We start from the raw sequence: 22,201 nt of genomic DNA on the forward strand, positions 1-22,201 counted from the left end.
GACATTAATAGCCATGAAATACATCCCAGAATTACTGTACTTACATTCCCGCAAATCTCCTGTTGCTCTCCGTTATCTCTAGAACCAGGAGGTAGACTGGGACTGAAGGCCATGAGGTCCGTCTTGGGCTGCCCCTCCCCAGAGCACACCCTCTGCGGCTTCCGCTGCGAAAATGACCAGCTGCCCACCGCGCTGGAGCACACCAGCACGGGCTTCCCTGGTCCGCACCCGCCCTCGGTGGGCGGCGCCGAGCACCGCAGCGCTGTGTAGAGCAACAGTGTGAGCACCAACAGGCTGGACACCGCGCAGATGGCGATGATCAGGTACACGTTCACGTCCACCAGCGCCGTCCCTGTGCCCTGGGCACCCAAAGAAGCTCGCGATGAGGCCTTAGGCGCCTGACCGCTGTCCACCAGCGAGAGCAGCACAGTGGCCGTGACCGCCAGCGCCGGCTCCCCGTGGTCCTTCACCAGCACCAGCAGGCGCTGCCGCGGTGCGTCCCGCCTCGTCCAGGGCGCGCGTCGTGCTGATCTCGCCCGTGTACAGCCCCACGCGGAACGGGCTGCGCGCACCACCCGCCGCCGGCAGCAGCTCATAGGACAGCCACGCGTTGTAGCCCGAGTCCGCGTCCACCGCGCGCACCTTCGCCACCACCTGGCCCGCGCCCACCGACCCCGACACCAAGTGGCTCACTGCGCCACCCCCGCCGCTCGGCCCATGTGGCAGCAGCGCGGGCGCGTTGTCGTTCTCGTCCAGCACGAACACCTGCAGCGTCACGTTGCTGCCCAGAGGAGGCACGCCCGCGTCGCGCGCGCTCACCTGGAACTGCAGCAGCTCCAGCTCCTCGTGGTCCAGAGGCTGCAGCGCGTACACCTTGCCGCTCTCCGCGTGCACCGACACGTAGCTCGACAGCGCGCGCTCGCCCACCCGCCGCTCCACCAGCGAGTAGGACACCAGCGCGTTCTCCTGCGCGTCCAAGTCCCGCGCCGACACCGTGAAGATGTGGCAGCCGGGCGGGTTGTTCTCCTTCACGAACACCGTGTACTCGGGCTGCGCGAACAGCGGCGCGTTGTCGTTCACGTCGGCCACCTCCACGGACAGGCTGGTGGTGGCCGACAGCGAAGGTGAGCCCCTGTCCCGCGCAGTTACTACTACAATGTAGTCCGACATGCTCTCCCGGTCCAGGGCGCTGTCCAGCACCAGCGAATAGTAATTCTTGAAGGTGGGCATCAGCTTGAAGGGGGGTTGGGGTGTTAATGAGCAGGTCACCTGCCCGTTGACACCGGCATCATGGTCGGTCACACTAATCAAGGCGATGGCGGTCCCCAGTAGAGCGTCCTCAGGAACCGGAAGTGAGAGTGAAGTCACTAGCAGCTCCGGAGCATTATCATTGATGTCCACGACTTCTACCAAGATGGTGCAGTGACCAAACATCGGGGGACTTCCATTATCAACTGCTTCTATTTGAAGCTTCCATAATTGAGTTTCTTCAAAATCTATTTTTCCATTTACTTTTATTTCTCCAGTGACTGGTTCTATGCAAAAAGTTGCTGCTGTATCCGGGGAGACATCACTTGCAAAGGAGTAAAGAATGCGGCTATTTGAACCCTCGTCCAAATCCGAGGCGTTAAGTCTAAGAACCAGCGTGCCATTCCTTGTATTTTCCAGTAGCTTTACCCGATGGACTGCTTTGTCAAATACTGGGGCGTTGTCATTTGCATCCAGCACTGTGACCTGTACTTCTACAGTACCTGTCAGCTCAGGTTTGCCCCCATCTGTTGCTTTAAGCACCAAGAGGAGCTCCGAAGCGACTTCCCTGTCTAAAGGTTTTTTTAGTACCAGTTGAAGCGGTTTTACCTGGTCGTCGTTGGTCGGTACTTCCAGAGAGAAGTATTCGTTGGCGCTCAGTCTGTAATTCAGCAGAGCGTTGACCCCGATATCTGCATCCGAGGCGCCCTCTAGCGGAAACCGGGAGTCAAGCGGCCTGGATTCCGCGATATACAGATTCTTTTGTGTTCTCGGGAACACCGGCGGGTTGTCATTAATGTCCTTCACCTCCACCTCCACATGGAAAACCTGCAGCGGCCTCTCCACCACCACCTCCAGGTGGATGCTGCACTCCAAGCTCCGCCCGCACAGCTCCTCGCGGTCGATCCGAGAATTCACAAACAAAATGCCATTCTGCAGATTTACCTCCAGGAGGTCCCCGCGGCCCTTGGACGCCACCCGGAACAGGCGCGGCACCAGCTCCGCCAGCTCCAGCCCCAGGTCCTGCGCGATGCGGCCCACGAAGGTGCCGTGCTTGGCCTCCTCCGGGACCGCGTAGTGGACCTGGCGGCTCCCGGTCTCCTGAGGAGCGAAGAGCAGAAGCGAGAGCAGCAAAAACCGGGTTCCCTCTTCACCTGATCCTGAAGCTAACATCATGCCTTGATTCTGGTTAGTAAATCAACATTTCGCGAGTAGAAAGGTGTAGTCCTTTTGAGATATTTCTTCCGAGTCTTTATTCCTGAGGTCCCAGATGATCTTAACAATATGGGTGTGCTTGTAGTCTTTAAAGCTCCGGAAAGGTGGAGAATCTTTCTGATCCTGGGAATAATGGTAGTTTTCTTTGTTAAAACAATCCTCTCCTTGGAGAACAACGACATCCTGTGGCTCAAAATGGAAGTACGTTCGCGTTTATACTGGTATTTCTTTGACTTACATGGTTTCTTCTGTGATTCCCGTCACATTGGTCCATGTTTTTCTTTGTGGGCCTTTAATTCTTTATATAGTACTTGTGTGTGACCACTAGATCTTTAAAGGTGGGTATGTCTTATAAATTAGAATTCCAAGAAGAGTTTTATCTTGCATATGGACATGTAAGAGAATGTGCTACCACACAACTATATTATCATATATATGAAGATGAAAACTCCATGTTGTAGGTTACTAGTGATACTGGTTTTTTAGACTTTTTAGAAATTGATCATTTTGGAATTAGTTCTTATTAAGTTTACTCCATTGCTAATATTCTATAATTTTCTATTGCTTAATCTTTATACTATGTTAAATTATTCTAAACATTTAGTCCAGTTGTGTAGAGGGTAACTCAAGATGCAAGTTCTATAAGTTACCTCTTTAACATAATGATATTTCAAATCAGTGCTAAATATGTAAGCTACTTATCAATTCATCCAAATATTTCATTGCTTTCATGTTAATGAATTTACCAAGTACTGGTTTCTGGAAATACAAGGTATACTCATCTTTGGCTCACTTTAAAGCTTTTTTCCAATTCCTGTATCTGCTCTGGATGAATGCTGTTGTCTCCACCCTGAAGGACAATTTAAATTTGCATTGCACCCATTGCTATTTGTAAAGATAACCTCTTTCTAATTAAAAAAAATACACACCACTGAATCAGGAATTCAAGTTATAGTTGCCAGTTTGTTTATACCCATTTTATTCCAGAATTGGTTTAAGGAGAGTGTGGTATAAAGGGTATTCTAAATCCCATTCATTCATTCAATTTTATTTTCCTGTTTTTATCTCAAGTACAAAAAAATACATTGAGATTTTCATAACTATTATCAATTACAATAAAGTTTATCATGTTGTCTTTTTCAAATTAAAATATTTTACTCATTCTCAAGGCTGTTAAGGAACAACTATTCAATATTTGAAATCCTTCCACTAAGATGGCAGCCATTAGGAAAACCCCAAATTTTTCTACTAACAAAAACATTGTATGTGGATACCCAAGGGAATCTAAGGTTTTATGTAAAAGTGTAGTCTTCATTGAAACACTTTTTAAAATGCTGATTCAGTGCATCTATGCCAAAGATTTATAATTCAAACTACTTCTAAGACCAACATATTTGCCCTAAAGAAAAGCAAGAAAATTTTAGTACATGAAAGTGAGGAAGGGAGAGGGAGAGAGAGATAGAAACATCAATGATGAGAATCATCATCCCTGCCTCCTGCATGCCCCCTACTGGGGATTGAGGCCACAACCCCCGCCCCCCATGTGTCCTGACCAGGAATCAAACCGTGACCTCCTGGTTCATGAGTCAATGCTCAACCACTGAGCAACACCAGTCAGATTATTATGCTGCTAGATAAAATCCTAACTTGTTAGATTAATATTTTTGTGAATACTTGTATTTATAAAGAAAATATGTTTAAAAGAAGGCAAAATAAAACAAATAGCACTAAATTGGCAAACACATAATTCTATGTTTCATTAATACCTCACATCAAGAGTTATCTTTAGACAAGGCTTTTCTGCAGAGGGGAACACTGATATGAAGGTCTGAAAGAGAGGGCAGATATAGAAGAAGGAATTCTATACACAAGTTGAAATACTCTGCATAACTTACTGTCTATAATCTCTAAAGGTTGGAGACTGGCCATGGAAAATATTAACATTGAAGACAATGCCATTCTTAAATTCCTGCCACAATTCTCTCTTTTAGTGTTTCTAAACTTCAATAGAGGTGTCAATTTTTATTAGAAGCTATTTTTGATGTACATAGAGTAAACATTAAATCTGCATACAGAAAGGAAAAGATAATTGCTAAAAAAGGGGGGGGTCAAGATGCATTACTATTTGGTAACACTGAAATTAATAAAAAATTTAAAATAAAATTATAGATACTGGGTAACAACCAGTTTCAGAAAGGCATAATTAATAAGATAGTATTGGCCACCATGCAATTTATTTTATTTATTTTGTTTTTTTATTGATTTCAGAGAGAGGGAGGGAGAGAGAGCTAGAAACATCAATGATGAGAGAGAATCATTGATCCCTGCCTCCTGCACACCGCCTACTAGGGATTGAGCCTGCAATTAGGGTATGTGCCCTTACCAGAATTAAACCTCCTGGTTCATAGGTCAATGCTCAACCACTGGGCCACACCAGCCAGGCAATGCAATTTAATTGTTTTGCATTTCTGAGTCTATATCATCCCAACACAACCCTGTTTAAGATGACTAGAGAATTATCAAACTAAATTGTACTATGTGATATCAAAGCAGTAAAAAAAACATTCTACAAAGATAATTCTATTTTCTTTTGAAACTTCTAATATTAATTTGGATGAAATGAATAATTTTCAATCTTCTAAAATAAAATTGATTTTCAAATGCTCTTCATTAGTAAACATAATCATAACTCCTTCCTCAAAGTTGAAGAGCTAATGCTTGAATAATAAGCAATGCCTCATTCTGCTAAACAATAGGATACTGGGTAAAATTATATAAATAAATAGGAATTATTTTCTGCTGCTAAAATAAGTGAGTAATGTACACTGACACAGGTACCACCACTACAAAATAAAAATTTTAAAAAAAATAAAAGCTTAAAACACAACTTAATTTCATAGATTAGAACACTTTTATGAATGAACTTCTTGTTTTCATGTGGTACTATTAAGAATAAAGTATAAACATTGAATATTAAAGATCTATTATGCATTATAAGTTATGTTACACTACACATATTCTTTACTTAGGGAATAGAGAGCACACTTTTACCAGGAAGAAAATTGATCCGCTCAGTCTTTTTGTTACTATAACATGGTCATTTTAAATTTAGATTTGAAAAATAAGTAAACTTGTGAATTAAAGTGCTAATCCTACAAACATTTATAACATTAAAAAGTTAAAGGCTTATTTTAAAGCCCACAAAAACATTAAATATTTGTAGTAAAAATATAAATAAGTTCAGGATAAATGACATATTTTTTAAATTGAAGTAACCAGCAAAAGTTGATGCACAGGGTACAATAGAAAAAATATAAAATCAACTTTTAAACTAAACTATGCTACAATAGGTATTTCTAGATATATTTAAGGCATTATAGAAATATGCTATACAGACAGAGGATGAAGATATTCCAAGACATGTATTTGACGAGGAAAAGGTGGCGAAATAAAATATCATTCAAAAAAATATGAAAATTAAAAAGTAATACCCACCTTCCTAGAGTGGTCCCCTCCAATAGACTGTCCTTCCGTTTCCACCTCTGGTACTGGACACGGTGGAAGACTGGGGCTGAAGGCCATGAGGTCCGTCTTGGGCGGCCCCTCCCCAGAGCACACCCTCTGCCGCCTCTGTTGTGAGTACGACCAGCTGCCCACCGCGCTGGAGCACACCAGCACGGGCTTCCCAGGCCCGCACACACCTTGGGTGGGCAGCGCCCAGCACCGCAGAGCCGTGTACAGCAGCAGCGAGAGCACCAACAGGCTGGACACCGCGCAGATGGCGATGATCAAGTACACGTTCACGTCCACCAGAGCTGTCTCAGCGCTCATGGCACCAGAAGACACTCGCAACGAGGTCTTTGGCGCCTGGCTACTGTCCACCAGGGACAGCAGCACAGTGGCCGTGACCGCCAGCGCTGGCTCCCCGTGGTCCTTCACCAGCACCAGCAGGCGCTGCCGCGGAGAGTCCGCCTCGTCCAGGGCGCGCGTCGTGCTGATCTCGCCCGTGTACAGCCCCACGCGGAACGGGCTGCGCGCACCACCCGCCGCCGGCAGCAGCTCATAGGACAGCCACGCGTTGTAGCCCGAGTCCGCGTCCACCGCGCGCACCTTCGCCACCACGTGGCCCGCGCCCACCGACCCCGACACCAGCTCGCTCACAGCACCGCCGGGGCCGCCTGGAGCCGGAGGCAGCAGCGCGGGCGCGTTGTCGTTCTCGTCCAGCACGAACACCTGCAGCGTCACGTTGCTGCCCAGAGGAGGCACGCCCGCGTCGCGCGCGCTCACCTGGAACTGCAGCAGCTCCAGCTCCTCGTGGTCCAGAGGCTGCAGCGCGTACACCTTGCCGCTCTCCGCGTGCACCGACACGTAGCTCGACAGCGCGCGCTCGCCCACCCGCCGCTCCACCAGCGAGTAGGACACCAGTGCGTTCTCCTGCGCGTCCATGTCCCGCGCCGACACCGTGAAGATGTGGCAGCCGGGCGGGTTGTTCTCCTTCACGAACACCGTGTACTCGGGCTGCGCGAACAGCGGCGCGTTGTCGTTCACGTCGGCCACCTCCACGGACAGGCTGGCTGTGGACGACAGAGAAGGCGAACCCCCGTCCCGCGCTGTCAGCACCAGCTCATAGTTCGCCACACTCTCGCGGTCCAGAGCGCTGTCCAGGACCAGGGAATAGTAATTCTTGAAGGTGGACACCAGCTTGAAGGGGACATTCGGTGTTAGGGAGCAGGTCACCTGCCCATTGGCGCCAGAGTCACGGTCAGACACGCTGATCAAGGCGATGACAGTGCCCAACTGAGCATCCTCTAGCACCGGGAGAGACAGCGAAGTGACAACCACCTCGGGTGAATTGTCATTTTCATCCAGGATTTCCACTAGGACAGTGCAGTGACCAGCCATTGGTGGGTTTCCTTTATCTGTAACATCTACATGTATTTCATAAGTGTTACTATCTTCAAAGTCAATAGCATCATTTACTCTTATTTCTCCCGTGCTTTCATTCATTAGAAATTTCCTTCTTATGCTGGGTGTAACCAAGGAGCTAAATGAATATATCAATTCCTTGTTTATTTCTTCATCTGCATCAGAAGCATTTAGCCATATTACTAAGGTTTGGTTTGGTGCATTTTCATACATCTTCACTTCATATATGGATCGGTCAAATATTGGGGCATTATCATTGGCATCCAACACCAGGATCAGCAGAGAAACAGATCCAGTAAGTTCGGGTTTGCCTCCATCGGTTGCTGTTAATAACAACAAAAGCTGAGGATTTTCTTCACGATCCAGCAGTTTTCGTAGCACAAGCACTGGGAATTTGCCTTTGTCTTTCTTGTTTATAATATCAAGAATGAAAAACTCATTGGGGCTGAGTCTGTACGTAAGCTTTGCGTTTTCTCCAACATCCGCATCAGATGCGCCTTCTAGTGGAAATCGAGAGTCAAGCAGTCGAGATTCCGGTATTGCCAGCTTTTGTTCTGAGACGGAGAATACCGGGGAGTGGTCGTTAATGTCCTTCACCTCCACCTCCACATGGAAAACCTGCAGGGGCCTCTCCACCACCACCTCCAGGTGGATGCTGCACTCAGCCCTCCGCCCGCACAGCTCCTCGCGGTCGATCCGAGAATTCACAAACAAAATGCCATTCTGCAGATTTACCTCCAGGAGGTCCCCGCGGCCTTTGGACGCCACCCGGAACAGGCGCGGCACCAGCTCCGCCAGCTCCAGCCCCAGGTCCTGCGCGATGCGACCCACGAAGGTGCCGTGTTTGGCCTCTTCGGGGACCCAATAATGGACCTGGCAAATCCCGATCTCCCAGGATGCGAGGAGCAGAAGTGAAAGCAGCAGATGGCCGGTTCTCAGGTCGCTGGGTCTGTAAACCAACATCATACATACTTTCCCGGTTTTACAAATCCATGAATCAGCGGTCTAGAAGACTAACATGCTCTGAATTTTCCTGTTGGGTTTCTTACATTCAATTATATCGAAATGGCTGAGATCTCAAAATGACGCTCCTTCCTGGTCCTTGAGAATCACAGGATTATGCCTTTGTTCTAAAACCCATTTTGTGGAAGACAGCGACATCCGGTGGCTTAATGTGTAAGTACAATTCCGTTGGTTATCTTCTTTTTCAATCAAATCTTTTTCTTTTCCCCCATGATTTGATACTTCAATTCTGCAAGGGCATGCATAGTTCAGCTGCAGGAGGCCCCTCCACCAGCAGGCACAGCCTGCAGCCAGCTCTTCATGCTCACGATTCAGGGGCACAGCCTCTCCCAACACAGACACACTCACTCCTGTATTCCAAGATGACCCCAGGGTCCCACAACCCTCACAACCTGCTCAGCTGTCCTCATCCCTACCCGTCCTTCAGGTCAGATGGGGAGGAGGACAGTGCTGGAAGGAGGTGGCGGTGACTGTGGTAGGAGAGGAGGTAGCAGGGGCTCCATAGGCTCTGGTGGGCCTCAAACAGTGAGAACTTCAGGGGCGCTGATAGGGTGTTGAAACCCTGGGGAAGCACAGCTCAGGCCAGAAGGAGAAGCCCTCCTTGATATTGTCCAGGACAGAAAGTGCCGTGTACATGAAGCCCCGAAAGGCCTAGTTGTCATTCTCACTGAGGTTCATGTCCTCTGGACTGTCCACTCTATTTTTACATATCTGTATCTCTACGGACTATCAAAGCTTCACATTATGTCTCTTTTGTGAATAATAACAATCATTGTCCATCCCCAGTACAGATCCCTAGTAAATGTAGAATCTTGGAGAAGTCATTCTTTCCCTAACCATGATTATAATTTCATTAGCTAAATTTGAATAACCCTTAATATCTGCATAATAATAGGTGTACTCATATTTCATTGGATAACAAATTTAGGTAACTTCAATTTCTGACACAATTCATTTCTCTTTGTCATTATTTTGAGATTAAATAAACCTTATTCAGACACTAATTTTAAGTATCAATTCTCTGTGAGGTGTTTGGATATCCTAAAAGAGTATACTAGCTTCAACATCAGAAATTTCTCCGTTCTGATGTCTATTTCCCAACTTACTAATCATGTGACTTGGGGGAAATAATTTACACAACTACTTTTATAACATTTGTATAATAATATGGTGGTTGTGTAAATTAAGTGCCTAGGATAGTACCTTAAGGAAAGTGAGTGCTTCATAAATGGCTATTAGTCTCAGGCCTCAGTTTAGCCGCATTTATTTTCATAATGCTGGAGACCCAAATTGGTTCCTTGGGGAAAATTATTACCAATATAATATTGTCACTCTACAGCGCCTTCACTAATGCTACTGCTCAGGCTGAGTAGAGGCTCCTGTTTTTAGGAAAACATAATAGGCTTTTATTGAGAAATCAGTTATACAGAACGAAGTTTCACTTTTTTATGTACATCTTACATGGGCAAAAAGAATCTTAATTATGATTATAAATAAAATAATTCAAAAATGTATGATTTTTCACTTTCATAGACAACTACTTTCATCATTGTTATGTTTAAGCTTTTCAAATACCCCAAATATATATTTTTGGAATTATCTAATAGTTTTGTCTAGCCACTGAGCCAAACTGGTTAGGGCGGGGGGGTGACATTTTTAGTGCTCCTTAATCAATATAACATATTCAAATACCTCAGCCTAAGTTTAAGTAACATATGGAACCTGAAAAAAAAAGTGCAAGGACAGAGATATTTGAAGGTATAAGTCTAGATTTAAGGTGAATTGTGCTGACAGACAGGTTTTACCATGGAAGTTCAGAGACTCTTCAAGTTTTAAAAGAAATAAAATAAAAGATTGTTTTGTAGGATGTACCAAACATGTGTTCCATAGAATGAAATTTTTAAAACTATTGAAATATTTATTTGGAAAAACTAAGTTACTTTCATTTTCATGGTTATACTACTGTGGCTCTATTCTCAACACCACTCTGATCTTGTTCCACTGAGTTTTTAATTAAGGAACATTGTCTAAAATACCTAACACAATAGAAATATAGAATAGAACTATAATCGCATCACAAAAACTCCACATATGTACAAAGGAAGTTTTTAAAATATTAATTAGAAAGCAAATGCTTGAACTAACAATAGCGTGTGAAGAACCACCAACTTGAAAGGCACAAACCACAATTCAGGAAATATAAGTTTGCCATGTAGTGACTTTACAGCTGCATCACCTAATATCCAGATTTCTGTCTTTTGGAATATTGAAGAAAAAGTAAATACTCATATAAACTGGTAGAGGTAATTAAGTTCCAAACTATGAATTTTAAGAGAACTGAAAGTGTAGAATATAGGTGGATCTTTAATGTCCAAACTTTATATCATTACCAGAAGTTTTTGACAGATAGGAGAAAGATTTTTGAAGGAAGAAAATATCAATTGGGATGTGTTTTCTCCAATATCAGATAAAATATGAATTTCAATAAATATTCTAAGTGTAGAGAAAATTCTCAATCAGCATTTTCTTATGGCCTACACTGTCAGACATATAGAAACAAATTCTACACATTTTTAATAAGAATTATATTTGTAACATTTGTTGTTAAGATTAGATCCCTCAAGTTAAAGCAACTGTTTTCAGGCATACACTGGAGGTTACTCATTGACGTTATAAATACCCAGTAGTGCTGACCAACCATGTCTCTCAAAGTTCTCCACCCACAGAAAGGTAGAAAACTACAAAGTTGACTAGTAACAGTTACTACATATTTCTGCTATGAGGTTTCTTATTAGCAAAGCTATTAAATGAGATATTATCCATACCTTAGAAATGAATAAATGATAGAGAGTGGTGTTGAAGTTTACTTAACATGTAAAAACTAAATTGATTTTCAACAAATATGTCCAGGTACAATGACATCACAACTTTAGTAATTCAATATGACACCCATAACAGGTATTAAGTAGAAGTAATTCATCCCTGGCTGGTCTGGCTCAGTTGGTTGGAGCGTGGTCCAGTACATGGCTGGTTCCACTGAGGCTGGCTGGATCCTGTGTGGGCCCCTAGGTCCAAACCCCCACAGGGTAGCAAAGGGGAGGCAACAGATCCATGTTTCTCTCTATATTTCTCTTTTCCTCTCTCTAAAATCAATTTTTTAAAAAAACATATCCTTGGGTGAGGATTTTTTAAAAGTAATTCAGTACCTAATGAATAATTATTCAATATATAGTTTATAATGATTCTCAATTGGAAGTGGAAACAAACACAAAAATAGCTATAAATTTAAGGTATTCGCGTTCTGGTATCTGGTCTAATTTAAGTGTTTAAATTAGACCAGATACCTAAAAATAAATGAATAAAAACTATTTAAATGTACTGTATAAGTAATAAGAATATTTTCTAGACTAAATTAATAAACATATTAATACATAAAGTATAAGAGCAACCTACCTTCCCAGTGGAGTCAAAAGAAGCTTCTGGATCTCCCACTGCAACTACAGATCCAGGAGGACCTGGAGGAAGACTGGGACTGAAGGCCATGAGGTCCGTCTTGGGCGGCCCCTCCCCCGAGCACACCCTCTGCCGCCTCTGTTGTGAGTAAGACCAGCTCCCCACCGCGCTGGAGCACACCAGCACGGGCTTCCCCGGTCCGCACGCACCCTCGGTGGGCGGCGCCAAACAACGCAGAGCCGTGTACAGCAGCAGCGAGAGCACCAACAGGCTGGACACCGCGCAGATGGCGATGATCAGATACACGTTCACGTCCACCAGCGCTGTCTCCACGACCGCAGCGCCAGAAGTTGCCCGCAACGAGGTCTTCGGCACCTGGCCGCTGTCCACCAGCGACAGCAGGCACAGTGGCTGTGGCCACCAGCGCCGGCTCGCCATGGTCCTTCACCAGCACCAGCAGGCGCTGCCGCGGTGCGTCCGCCTCGTCCAGGGCGCGCGTCGTGCTGATCTCGCCCGTGTACAGCCCCACGCGGAACGGGCTGCGCGCACCACCCGCCGCCGGCAGCAGCTCATAGGACAGCCACGCGTTGTAGCCCGAGTCCGCGTCCACCGCGCGCACCTTCGCCACCACGTGGCCGGCGCCCACCGACCGCGACACCAGCTCGCTCACAGCCCCGCCGGGGCCGCCTGGAGCCGGAGGCAGCAGCGCGGGCGCGTTGTCGTTCTCGTCCAGCACGAACACCTGCAGCGTCACGTTGCTGCCCAGAGGAGGCACGCCCCGCGTCGCGCGCGCTCACCTGGAACTGCAGCAGCTCCAGCTCCTCGTGGTCCAGAGGCTGCAGCGCGTACACCTTGCCGCTCTCCGCGTGCACCGACACGTAGCTCGACAGCGCGCGCTCGCCCACCCGCCGCTCCACCAGCGAGTAGGACACCAGCGCGTTCTCCTGCGCGTCCAAGTCCCGCGCCGACACCGTGAAGATGTGGCAGCCGGGCGGGTTGTTCTCCTTCACGAACACCGTGTACTCGGGCTGCGCGAACAGCGGCGCGTTGTCGTTCACGTCGGCCACCTCCACGGACACGCTGGCTGTGGACGACAGGGAAGGCGAGCCCCCGTCCCGCGCTGTCACCACCAACTCGTAGTGTGACAGCTTCTCGCGGTCCAGGGCGCTGTCCAGCACCAGCGAATAGTAATTCTTGAAGGTGGACACCAGCTTGAAGGGGGCATGGGATGACAAGGTGCAGGTTACATGCCCGTTGACACCGGAGTCCAAGTCGGACACGCTGATTAAGGCAATGACGGTACCCAGTGGCGCATCTTCTGGGACTGGAAGGGACATTGAAGTCAAGGAAATCCGAGGGACGTTATCATTAACATCTAAGACTTTTACCAAAACTGTACAATGACCCGCCATCGGTGGGTGGCCTCTGTCTGTGGCGTCGATGCGGATTTTATAGGATTTCACTTTTTCAAAATCCAAATTCTTTCGAATTTTTATTTCTCCACTATTAGAATCTATGCTAAACTGATCAATAACCATGGGTGGAACAAAGCTATTAAAAGAGTAAGAAATCTCCCGATTAATTCCTTCGTCGGGATCAGAAGCATTCAGTCTGATAACTATTGTGCCGTTGTCTGAGTTTTCGAATATTCTCACTTCATACTCAGACTGTGAGAAACGGGGAGCATTGTCATTCACGTCCATCACAGTGACCAGCACCTGAACGCTGCCGGTGAGCTCAGGTTTGCCTCCGTCGGTGGCCGTCAGTAATAAGTTATGTGTCGGAGTTTCCTCTCGGTCCACAGATTTCCTTAACACGAGCCCAATTTGTGTATTATCATCACTGTTTGTTTTCACATCTAGAGAGAAATATTCACTGGAACTGAGTTTATAGGTTAAAATAGAATTTACACCAACATCCTCATCCGAAGCGCCCTCTAGTGGAAACAGAGAATCTGGCAGCCTAGATTCGTAAATGAGCACTCTTTGTTCCTTTACCGGGAACACAGGAGGGTTGTCGTTAATGTCCTTCACCTCCACCTCCACATGGAAAACCTGCAGCGGCCGCTCCACCACCACCTCCAGGTGGATGCTGCACTCCAAGCTCCGCCCGCACAGCTCCTCCCGATCGATCCGAGAATTCACAAACAAAATGCCATTCTGCAGATTTACCTCCAGAAGGTCCCCGCGGTCTTTGGACGCCACCCGGAACAGGCGCGGCACCAGCTCCGCCAGCTCCAGCCCCAGGTCCTGCGCGATGCGGCCCACGAAGGTGCCGTGCTTGGCCTCCTCCGGGACCGAGTAGAGGACCTGGCCGCTCCCAGCCTCCCAGACTGCAAGGAACATAAGCGAGAGCAGCAGACACCGAGATCCCAGTCGGCCTTCTGGGGTAATAACCATGTCAAATACTTGTTTTATTTCCAACAGAAGATCTCTCGGCATTGAGATGAAATACTGTATGATCCAAGTCTGTTAATGCAAATCTTCTGCGCCTGCCATCATTCAGCACTGGTGGAAGGATGCAGTAATAGGAGGATTGTGTTTGAATACTAGCTAGATGTAACTTCCTGGTAGACAGCGACATCATGCGGCTCCAAGGGGTAAGTAAGAAATGAATTCATATAACTGCGCTATGCTCTAGTTCTTTAAATTTTTTTAAAAAGTCTTCTTTTGCCTTACTTTAATAGTAAATCTCCTCATGTTTTTCATTTGCAGAATCGGCTTCATCTTGTCTGACTTCTTTTATAATTTAGAGTAGGGTAAAGGATCAACTTTTTCATAGTGAAATGACTTGCCTTCCAATAATTTATATATCAATCAATTAAGAAAATTTAAGTGTGATTCGAACGCGGTTTAGGAATTAGAAGTGCAAATTATCCTACACTTTTTATGTACATAAAAAACATTTGCCTATATTTCAGTCATCAGACATGCTGTTATATTTTGCTCTGAGAAAAGAATGTAATTTTAAATGAACAAATTTTATTCAAAATTTTAAAACCTTATAGATTATTGAAGTCCATTTTTTTTTGTTCAATGAATATCAAATACTCCTGTGGATGGCTCTTTTACTTAATAATGGAAGATAAAGATTTTAGTGTATATTTATATTCTTTGCATTTATAAATTTCTCTGCAGTTTATGTTGGGCCTCCCCCTTAAAACATTTTCCTTCACATACTTCCCCATCATTACTAATTCTAGTGAAATTTCTACCTATTGTTTTCTGATGCTGTGATCCTTCAGTTGCTTCTAAATGGCCTCATAATTTTCTCTCAACCTCAACCTTTTATATGCTTTTCTGTAAGTGTTCCCTTCCACTTCCAATGTTTCAATTAAGAGTTTTATTGAAGATATTCCCAAACCCACATCTTCTCTAATTTCTATGGTTATAATTGTCATTTTCACCCATACATGCTGAAAATTGCTAGGAACTGCGATGGAAAGAGGTTTGGAAAATAATTTAATTACAATTTGAGGAATATGAAGAGAAATCATTAATAACCCCCAAATTCAACCCTTGAAATTTTTATTTTAATGGCATGAACATTCTCCGTATCACCAATATGATTTCTTTTATTACATCTTCTTCCTTACCTGCCCTATTCAACATCTGCCTACAGTCCATTTTTCTTTTCACATACCATCATATTTATCTTCAGACTACAGCTTTTATTGAATTGCACTAAATTAAAAAATTCTGAGAAATTAGAATCACTTCTACATGACCTGATATATGATCACAAGGTAACTTTTCCATTGTTATTTTCAACTACTCCCCAAAGTGAATTCTATTTTACATACAATATAGATCACTTATTTTCTTCTTCAATACAATATTTGTTCAAGTTGTTTTTATAAACTTACCTCCATCTTTACCTGTAAAAATGTTACCTTCATATCAAAGTAAAGCCTCAATTTCACCATGAATTAATTCTTTATGTCATCAACTGGAGGTGATTAAACTCTTTCTCAAAAGGAGAAATCAGAATCACAAAAAAAGACTTCCCAAATGGGCACATGCCAACATACACCTTCTGTCAAAATTCTGATATACTTGTAAAATCATCAAGACAATTGTAATCAAAGCTCCCCCCCAATAAGTTACACCTTAAAATTATAACCTAGATCTATGTAGTAGCTCTTATCACTAACTTTCTATTGCAGTCATTTTGAATAAACAAATAGTTCATTTGCTAACCAATAATAACCCCAAAAGAAAAGGGTCCTTTGCTTGCAGGAAGATTAAGACTTGACAAAAGATATATTGACCTGCAGTCTTATTATTAAAGTGTTTCAATAGTGGTTAAGGTGTTTCATAAATTTTGCCGTAAATGAACTTTCTAATTTGTTAATTAAAATTAAGTATCAAACCTTTTTCCATTGCAGTTCCTAGCAACTTCCAGAAAGCTTATAATATAACCCTATTAAGTATAATAGTTTTAATTTTTCTGTTTATTGTCTTTAATTGAAAATTATACAGTGTTTCTAAAATCATTTATGTAAAATAAATTAACATGAAAAAGGAAAATGGTCCTCTCATGAGAAACAGCTTAAATATGTATTCAGTTATTTCCAAAAATAGGTAATTCATTCTAGCGGGGCTGGTGTGGCTCAGTGTTCAGTGTTTGAGCGTGGACCTATGAACCAGGAGGTTCATTCCAGTTGGGGCAGGGTTTCGGGCTCCATCCCCAGTAGCGGGTGTGCAGGAGGCAGGAAATCAATGATTCTTTTTCATCATTGATGTTTCTATCATCCTCTCTCTCCCCCTTCCTCTCTGAAATCAATAAAATCTATTTTAAAAATAATTCATTCTAGTTAAGGGAGAAGATTATGTATAGAAAAAAAGGCTTAGTCAATCTATGAATAACTTCCTCTCCCAAAGAAAGGTTTCAGTTATAACATAAATCAAAGAATTTCTATTTTAAAACTAAATTAACTTGATTTTTTAAAACCTGCCAATTGCTAACAAATTGGTAAGAACTCCCTTCTCAATTTCTAGGATTTCCCCCAAAGTAATGGGATATTCAAAATATTTGAATAGTATGATACAAGTGTATTTATAAAATTAAATACATGAGAGAATGCAAGAAATAGGCAAAGCAATAAAAATGGGAATTGAAATTTTATCATACGAAATGTGAAATATTAACTACCTGCTAAACCCACATTGTTTTTTCAACAAGTGTAGAAAAACAATTGTCTGTATTTGAGATGGAGAGTACCCTTGCCTATGGTAGACTCAAATGTACAGCTTTGTTACACATCATTGTTTTGGTAAGCAACCAACTCAAGAGAGAAGTTTGTATCATGGTACACTTATTTTTTTAATCAGAAAACAAAAGCAACCATAAGTACAAAATTTTTCAAATTTTTCATTGATTTTTAGAGAGAGAGGAAGGAAGAGGGAGAAAGAAACATCGATGTGAGGGAGAAACATCCATCTGCTGCCTCCTGCACACACCCTACCTGGGATCCAGCCCTATACATTTTGGTGCACTTGGTGCATGGGATGATGCCCAACCAACTAAGCCACACCGGCCAGGGCAGTACCAAAATTTTAATTTAGAAATGTTAAGATTTTCCTTACTATGAGATTTCACAATGACATCTCACCAACATAATTTATAAATTGTAAAAATGCAAGTTAGGCAAAAGCTAATCATTGTTCCACTAAATGTTGGTGTTAATGGGGGAAAATAATGATATATCTACAAAATGGGACACAATAGATCTGGGAAGAAATATGAGACATCCCCTTAAGTAACAATATGTCGTTACTTATTGATTGAAGATATACTGATTGAAAAACAAGAGGAGAAGCAAAATGAACACTATGGAATAAAAGGGGAGAGGGCAGTTTATTTGTATATAAAGAAAACATCTCCAGAAAGATAACAAAGTATTGCAATATCTGAAATACTCAAAAAGATGTATTAAGTGGCTTGATATTGGAGATGGGAAGGAAACATTTTAAACCACGTAAATGTATTTCCTATTAAAGAATGAATAAAATGAAATCACTCAAGCTAAAAATATTAAACTATAAATTCATCATGAGCATGCTAGCCTAACTGTTTAGATAAACCTGAAAAGAATTATTCAGTACTCAAATATTACTGAAAAACATAAATGAAATTGGTGTAACAAAAATACTGAAATAATTGATATTCAACGGAGAACAAAGGAAAACTAATTCAATGACGTAAAAACATTTTGACGTACCATAGTATCAGGCTTTGAGAACAAATAATAACTCCAAATATATGTCTTACAAGCATTTTCCTACATTTCCTAAGATTGAAAATTAAAATATTTATAAAAATTTAATTCCGGAAACACTTTCTATCATGGAAAAAAATTAATCCATTAACTATAACCATAAAAACCTTATAAAGAGGGGGAATATTACTGAAATAAACTCTATAATACAAAGCAATTCTCTCCATCAAACCAAAATTAATTTTAAATATAAGCATATTTTTTAAATATATTTTTATTGATTTCAGAGAGGAAGGGAGAGAATGATAGAAACATCAATGATGAGAGAGAATCATTGATTGGCTGCCTCCTGCATGACCCCTACTGGGGATGTGCCCTTGACCAGAATCAAACCTGGGACCCTTCAGTCTGCAGGCCCACGCTCCATCCACTGAGCCAAACCAGCTAAGGCAATTTTAAGTTAATGAGATAGTACCAACAGATAACTTACACCTAAAAGAATGGTAAGTACAAAGCCATAATCTATATATATAAAAGCCTAAGCAACCATTACCACCGGGCCACAGACCACCGCCAGTAGCTACAATGTGCACTGACCACCAGGGGGCAGACGCTCAATGCAGGAGCTGCCCCCTGGTGGTCAGTGTGCTCCCACAGAAAACCTCCCTGGCCAGCCAACTTCCCCCGGTACTGGCCAGCCAACTTCCCCCGGTACTGGCCACCCCATCGGCCCCAAATCGCGGGCCAGGCTGAGGGACCCACCTGTGCATGAATTTGTGCATGGGGCCACTAGTTTAAAATAAAAAAAGATTGAGAGAAATATTAAACATTAAATATGAAAGACATGACAAAAATGGCCATGAATAAAATATTTGAGACTCACATTGTCTTCAGAGCTGGGACCCTGAGGTAGGCTGGGGCTGAAGGCCATGAGGTCCGTCTTGGGCGGCCCCTCCCCAGAGCACACCCTCTGCCGCCTCTGTTGTGAGTAAGACCAGCTGCCCACCGCGCTGGAGCACACCAGCACGGGCTTCCCCGGCCCGCACCCGCCCTCGGTGGGAGGCGTCGAGCACCGCAGAGCCGTGTACAGCAGCAGCGAGAGCACCAACAGGCTGGACACCGCGCAGATGGCGATGATCAGGTACACGTTCACGTCCACCAGCGCCGCCTCCGCGCTCGCAGAACCAGAAGACAATCGCGATGAGGCCTTAGGAGCCTGACCGCTGTCCACCAGCGACAGCAGCACAGTGGCCGTGGCCACCAGCGCCGGCTCGCCGTGGTCCTTCACCAGCACCAGCAGGCGCTGCCGCGGAGAGTCCGCCTCGTCCAGGGCGCGCGTCGTGCTGATCTCGCCCGTGTACAGCCCCACGCGGAACGGGCTGCGCGCACCACCCGCCGCCGGCAGCAGCTCATAGGACAGCCACGCGTTGTAGCCCGAGTCCGCGTCCACCGCGCGCACCTTCGCCACCACGTGGCCCGCGCCCACCGACCGCGACACAGCTTCGCTCACTGCGCTGCCGACTCCGCCCGCCCCAGGCGGCAGCAGCGCGGGCGCGTTGTCGTTCTCGTCCAGCACGAACACCTGCAGCGTCACGTTGCTGCCCAGAGGAGGCACGCCCGCGTCGCGCGCGCTCACCTGGAACTGCAGCAGCTCCAGCTCCTCGTGGTCCAGAGGCTGCAGCGCGTACACCTTGCCGCTCTCCGCGTGCACCGACACGTAGCTCGACAGCGCGCGCTCGCCCACCCGCCGCTCCACCAGCGAGTAGGACACCAGCGCGTTCTCCTGCGCGTCCAAGTCCCGCGCCGACACCGTGAAGATGTGGCAGCCGGGCGGGTTGTTCTCCTTCACGAACACCGTGTACTCGGGCTGCGCGAACAGCGGCGCGTTGTCGTTCACGTCGGCCACCTCCACGGACAGGCTGGCTGTGGACGACAGCGAAGGCGAGCCCCCATCCCGTGCTGTCACCACCAGCTCATAGTTCCCCACACTCTCGCGGTCCAGGGCGCTGTCCAGCACCAATGAATAGTAATTCTTGAAGGTGGACACCAGCTTGAAGGGAACGTGTGGCGATAGGGTGCAGGTCACGTGTCCGTTGGCACCGGAATCGCGGTCGGACAGACTGATCAAAGCAATGACGGTGCCCAGTGGAGCATCCTCTTTGACAGGCAGAGATAGGGAAGTTACGGCCATCTCGGGAGTGTTATCATTCTCATCCAAGAGTTTCACTATTACTTTGCAGTGTCCAGTTAATGGGAATGGACTTTTATCTACAGCATCGATGTTAATTTCATATAAATTACAGTCTTCATAATCCAGTTCTCCCTTAACCGTTATTTCCCCACTATTAGAATTGATTGTAAATTTAGATTTTACATTGTCAAGAACAAGATTACTAAAGAGGTACACTATTTCCTTATTAATACCCTCATCGGCATCTGAGGCGTTCAATTTAATAACTAACGTCCCATTCGGTGTATTTTCAAGTAATCTAACGTTATAAACTGATTTATCAAATTCTGGGGCATTATCATTTGCATCCAATACATTGATCAATAACTGAACAGTACCTGTTAGTTCAGGTTTTCCTCCATCCACTGCAATCAGTAATAAACGAAGTTCTTGGGTTTCTTCTCTATCTACTGGCTTCGTCAATACTAGCCCTAAAGAGTTAGTTCCTTCTTCATTTGTTTTCACATCCAGATGAAAATGTTCATTAGAATTTAACTTGTATCTCAAGTCTGCATTTGCTCCGATATCCATATCAAATGCGCCCTCTAGCGGAAACCTGGAATCTACTGTTCTTGATTCTAAAATAAATAATCTTTGTTCTTGTCGCAAGAACCTTGGCGGGTTGTCGTTAATGTCCTTCACCTCCACCTCCACATGGAAAACCTGCAGCGGCCTCTCCACCACCACCTCCAGGTGGATGCTGCACTCAGCCCTCCGCCCGCACAGCTCCTCGCGGTCGATCCGAGAATTCACAAACAAAATGCCATTCTGCAGATTTACCTCCAGAAGGTCCCCGCGGCCTTTGGACGCCACCCGGAAGAGGCGCGGCACCAGCTCCGCCAGCTCCAGCCCCAGGTCCTGCGCGATGCGGCCCACGAAGGTGCCGTGCTTGGCCTCCTCGGGGACCGAGTAGTGGACCTGGCCGCTCCCGGCCTCCCAGGCTGCGATGAGCAGAAGTGAGAGCAGCAGACGCCGGGCTCCCGTACTTCTTTGGGAATATACCATCGCAAATTTGGTGCAATTTTCAAATGTCTTTGCACTACCACACAACAGCTTTGGGAAACTTAATTCCCAATTTGCTTTAATTTTTACTTGCTCGCCTTTTCATCTTCAGCCGCTGAGGAAAAAATGGAGTGGCCTTTTTCTAAGGAATGTAAACTCACTGTACTGTATTCCTTTGTTTAAAAATAAAATAAAAACGCGGTTTCCAGCGCCATCATGTGGATGAAAGGGTGAGTATTTTACCTTGATATGCTTTATTTTCCTTACATTTGTTAAATATTTCCTCATTTCAATGACTCGAGTATTCTTTATTTCCCTTATCTCCAATCAAAATATAACCATAAATTTTTAATAAAAGATAAATTTTCATTAAACATTGCAAAATCAATACTAATTGAGTAGCGCCACACCAATCTTTTCTAAAGTGATAATTATTGATTTATTTTCTTTAGGGAGAGGCTTTATAGATTCACTAGCTGACTTTAAACGTTTTAGATTTTTATCTTTTCTGTTTAATATATTTTATTTAAAATTCTTGAATTTTTATTATTCTGATGCTATGTTTGTATACTACTTTTATGTTACTCATAAAACAAATTCATACTCCTATTGGCAGTATTTAATATTGGATGTTATTTTCAAAGTAACTAAAACTATTTGAATAGTATTCTTGTCTGAGTTCCATTTTGGAAGTCTGATTTTCAAATTGCTGAAATCCATTTCTTTAATTTCTCTCGATATCACCCAACTACCTCTAGTGTTCACTGAAAAATTATAATGTGGAGATTTAAATTTTCTAGAAGCCTTAATCATAGTAAATCAATTTTGGTAAACATCTTGACACAATTTTCTAATTAGATTCATCAAGACAGCATTTCATCAAG

The 22,201-nt window shown here is 44.4% G+C and overlaps 2 protein-coding genes across 7 annotated transcripts in view; both read right to left on the reverse strand.

The window, feature by feature from the left end:
• The window catches only part of LOC111825479 (protocadherin alpha-10-like), a 5,589-nt gene extending 3,165 nt beyond the window's left edge, over nucleotides 1-2,424 (reverse strand). Inside the window, 2 exon segments of the mRNA XM_023752086.1 lie at nucleotides 45-500; nucleotides 502-2,424. Of these exon segments, the coding sequence (XP_023607854.1) occupies nucleotides 45-500; nucleotides 502-2,424 (2,379 nt within the window).
• The window catches only part of LOC102420843 (protocadherin alpha-C2), a 144,036-nt gene that overhangs the window by 100,170 nt on the left and 21,665 nt on the right, over nucleotides 1-22,201 (reverse strand). Inside the window, exon 1 of one of the 6 annotated variants that reach the window (XM_023752055.1) lies at nucleotides 18,969-21,320. The exons of 2 other annotated variants lie outside the window; for them this stretch is intronic. In XM_023752055.1, coding sequence (XP_023607823.1) covers nucleotides 18,969-21,320 — 2,352 coding nt within the window. Of the gene's footprint in view, nucleotides 1-5,958; nucleotides 8,522-12,662; nucleotides 14,436-18,968; nucleotides 21,433-22,201 lie in introns of those variants that run through there. 3 more of the 6 variants (XM_023752060.1, XM_023752052.1, XM_023752057.1) reach the window with 3 other exon arrangements.

This window comes from Myotis lucifugus, unplaced genomic scaffold, assembly GCF_000147115.1.
Source record: "Myotis lucifugus unplaced genomic scaffold, Myoluc2.0 scaffold_28, whole genome shotgun sequence".
NCBI lineage: Eukaryota > Metazoa > Chordata > Mammalia > Chiroptera > Vespertilionidae > Myotis > Myotis lucifugus.